The 2,389-nt window shown below is 35.2% G+C and overlaps 1 protein-coding gene across 1 annotated transcript in view; it reads left to right on the forward strand.

Moving 5' to 3' along the window:
- Nucleotides 1-2,140: 2,140 nt before the first annotated feature.
- The window catches only part of LOC107091516 (C-type mannose receptor 2-like), a 12,313-nt gene continuing 12,064 nt past the window's right edge, over nucleotides 2,141-2,389 (forward strand). Inside the window, exon 1 of the mRNA XM_015385486.1 lies at nucleotides 2,141-2,216. Coding sequence (XP_015240972.1) covers nucleotides 2,180-2,216 — 37 coding nt within the window. The 5' untranslated portion in view covers nucleotides 2,141-2,179. The remainder of the gene's footprint in view (nucleotides 2,217-2,389) is intronic.

Genomic DNA, 2,389 nt, shown 5'->3' on the forward strand with positions numbered 1-2,389 from the left:
TTTTAAAGAGCTGATGGGTAGATTCCCCAAGGTACAACATCAGACACCGGATGACAATGTCTCTGGTTATGATTATGTTAGGATTCTTAGGAAAACAAAACAAAAAAGAAACAACCCGTACACTATTTAATATTCTAAATAGTGATGGAGCAGTTTTTAACACTAGGAGGCTTAGGCTTAAAGAAAACACTATCATTGATACTTTAAGTGCTGTTTGGGAGACCAGTCTTATGAAACACTTCCTGTCTAAATAGAGGACTAGCTATGAGCCCAGAACGTTTACCACTGGACAAATGTTGAGCTGGTAGGTGAGGTAGATTTGTCACCTTTGGACAAACAAAGGTGGACAAAGCTTCCCTGTTTCAATTTTTTATGACAAGATATGCTGTTGGTTGTATATTCAAATTTAGTTGGGCTACTCAGCATATTGGGAGCAGGTGTGGACAAAGGGGTCTTGAAGGGAACTAGGGAACAGGAGACTGATACGAGAGGGCAAACAAGAAAAAAAACAAGAATTAAAATACAGTCAATAATAACTAGAACACAAAATGTAAATAAAACCACTGGAAACTCAAAGATAAAACTTAAACAGAACCAAAACCATGACACTTGTATGTGTGGTGAATATGCATAGCAAGCAGACTTTTGCTTACAGTTATTTGAGTAGTAAGATGCTACTGTTACAACAAATGTTTAATGTACTTAGAATATTATACCCGTTTATCAAATAATTTTATGATTTGTAAAAAATAAAAAAAAAACTGAGATAAAAATATGACAACATGTTTGGGATAAACACATGGTACATGTTGCACCATGTTAAAATGTTTTTATTTCAGGTCTTAAGCCCCTTATGTAGTCATTTGGTTTGTGGAAACATGAAACCTGCTACTTCAATCAAAGGTGGCAGATGGTAGGAATTTGAACAACGCCAAAAACTTGGAAAATAGGGGTTCTCTACCCCAAAGACAATGCTGGGGAACAATATTCTGGAGAGGAGGGGAGGAAGGAGGAGAGAAAGAGAAGAAGAGAAAAAAAGAAAAAGGAGAAAACCGCTGGTTCTAATCCCGCTAAGCACATGCATCAATTAATTGCATCCTTTATTTAGGTTTCACAAATCAGAGAAAGGTTTCACAAATCCTAAACCTGGTTTTAATTATTCTACAAGTAGTTTAGAATAATCTAGTACAAGATAGATGTGTCGAGGTGTTGTAGTTTTAGAGCCAGACTAAATGTAGTGTGACATGGACAAAAGTGTTAAATCTGCCTTTATTGAAGTTTCACAAATCAGAGAAAGGTGTGTCTAGGTGATATAGCTTGTAATTAGAGTAGATTAAAGATGCTGAAGGTAGGGTATTCTTTTCCCGAATAGGAAGCTAGAACTGGAAGTCATCTTTTTAGGCTAAACCTCCCCTGTGATTTCTGGAGATTATTAGGAGCTTAATATGACAGAGCATCTCACAAAAACTATTTTCACCCGTTGTACACTAGGGCATGCACAAAAAATTTGACTATTCAACTTAATTAAGAATCAACCCTCATCTGGAACAGTCCAATGCCGGAAGATGGTTTAAAAATAAAGAATTTCCATTGAGTAGAGTTTATTTATTTTTTGTCATTGTTGAATTTAATGATAAAATATGATTAAATTCTACTCAGTGATTCTGAGTTGATATTATTCAAACAAAAATGAGTAAAATACAATTGACAAATATTTAATTTTTGATTAAATAAATATAATAACATACCAAACTGCACACAGTTAACTTTTTCATGTAAAGGTTACTAGTATTTATTTTGTTACTATTAATTCAGCTCAGTCTCCCTGTTTTCAGTATATGTGCTCCAGCACTCTAAGCCTATAGCAGCATATCTATAGAGATAGCTCAAGACAGCCTGAACCACTCTGACTATAATCTTTTGGATTTCAAGTACAGTAACTGTGCTTGCTATCTCATAAGAATGTACGTATGTGAGACATGGAAACACTGCAGAGCTGCATGTAGGCAAATCTTTTTTATGAGTTTGACAGTAATATTTTTATGCAGACTTCCATTGGTCACACATTTTGCATAAAAAGCCTAAAGCCTTGGTGAGTTTCAACAGGCTACTCAGCATACCACAGTCTGTGTTCATTACTGTAGATCTTTCCTTTACAGGTCTGCAGGGAGGAACCATAATGGAAAGGATATTGCTGAGAGTAATGCTTCTATCAAGTCAGTGAGTTTTGTTGTTTATAATTTGCATTAAATTAACGGACTGTGAATCAACCTCAACAAAACATTTACAAATGTTTTTTTTTTTTTTTTCAGATTGCTTCAGCCTCTTCACCAGTTTCACTCGCCATTACCACTTCTTCAGTGAACCTTTGACTTGGAATGAAGCTCAG

This window comes from Cyprinodon variegatus, unplaced genomic scaffold, assembly GCF_000732505.1.
Source record: "Cyprinodon variegatus isolate N-32 unplaced genomic scaffold, C_variegatus-1.0 Scaffold341, whole genome shotgun sequence".
Classification (NCBI taxonomy): Eukaryota; Metazoa; Chordata; class Actinopteri; order Cyprinodontiformes; family Cyprinodontidae; genus Cyprinodon; species Cyprinodon variegatus.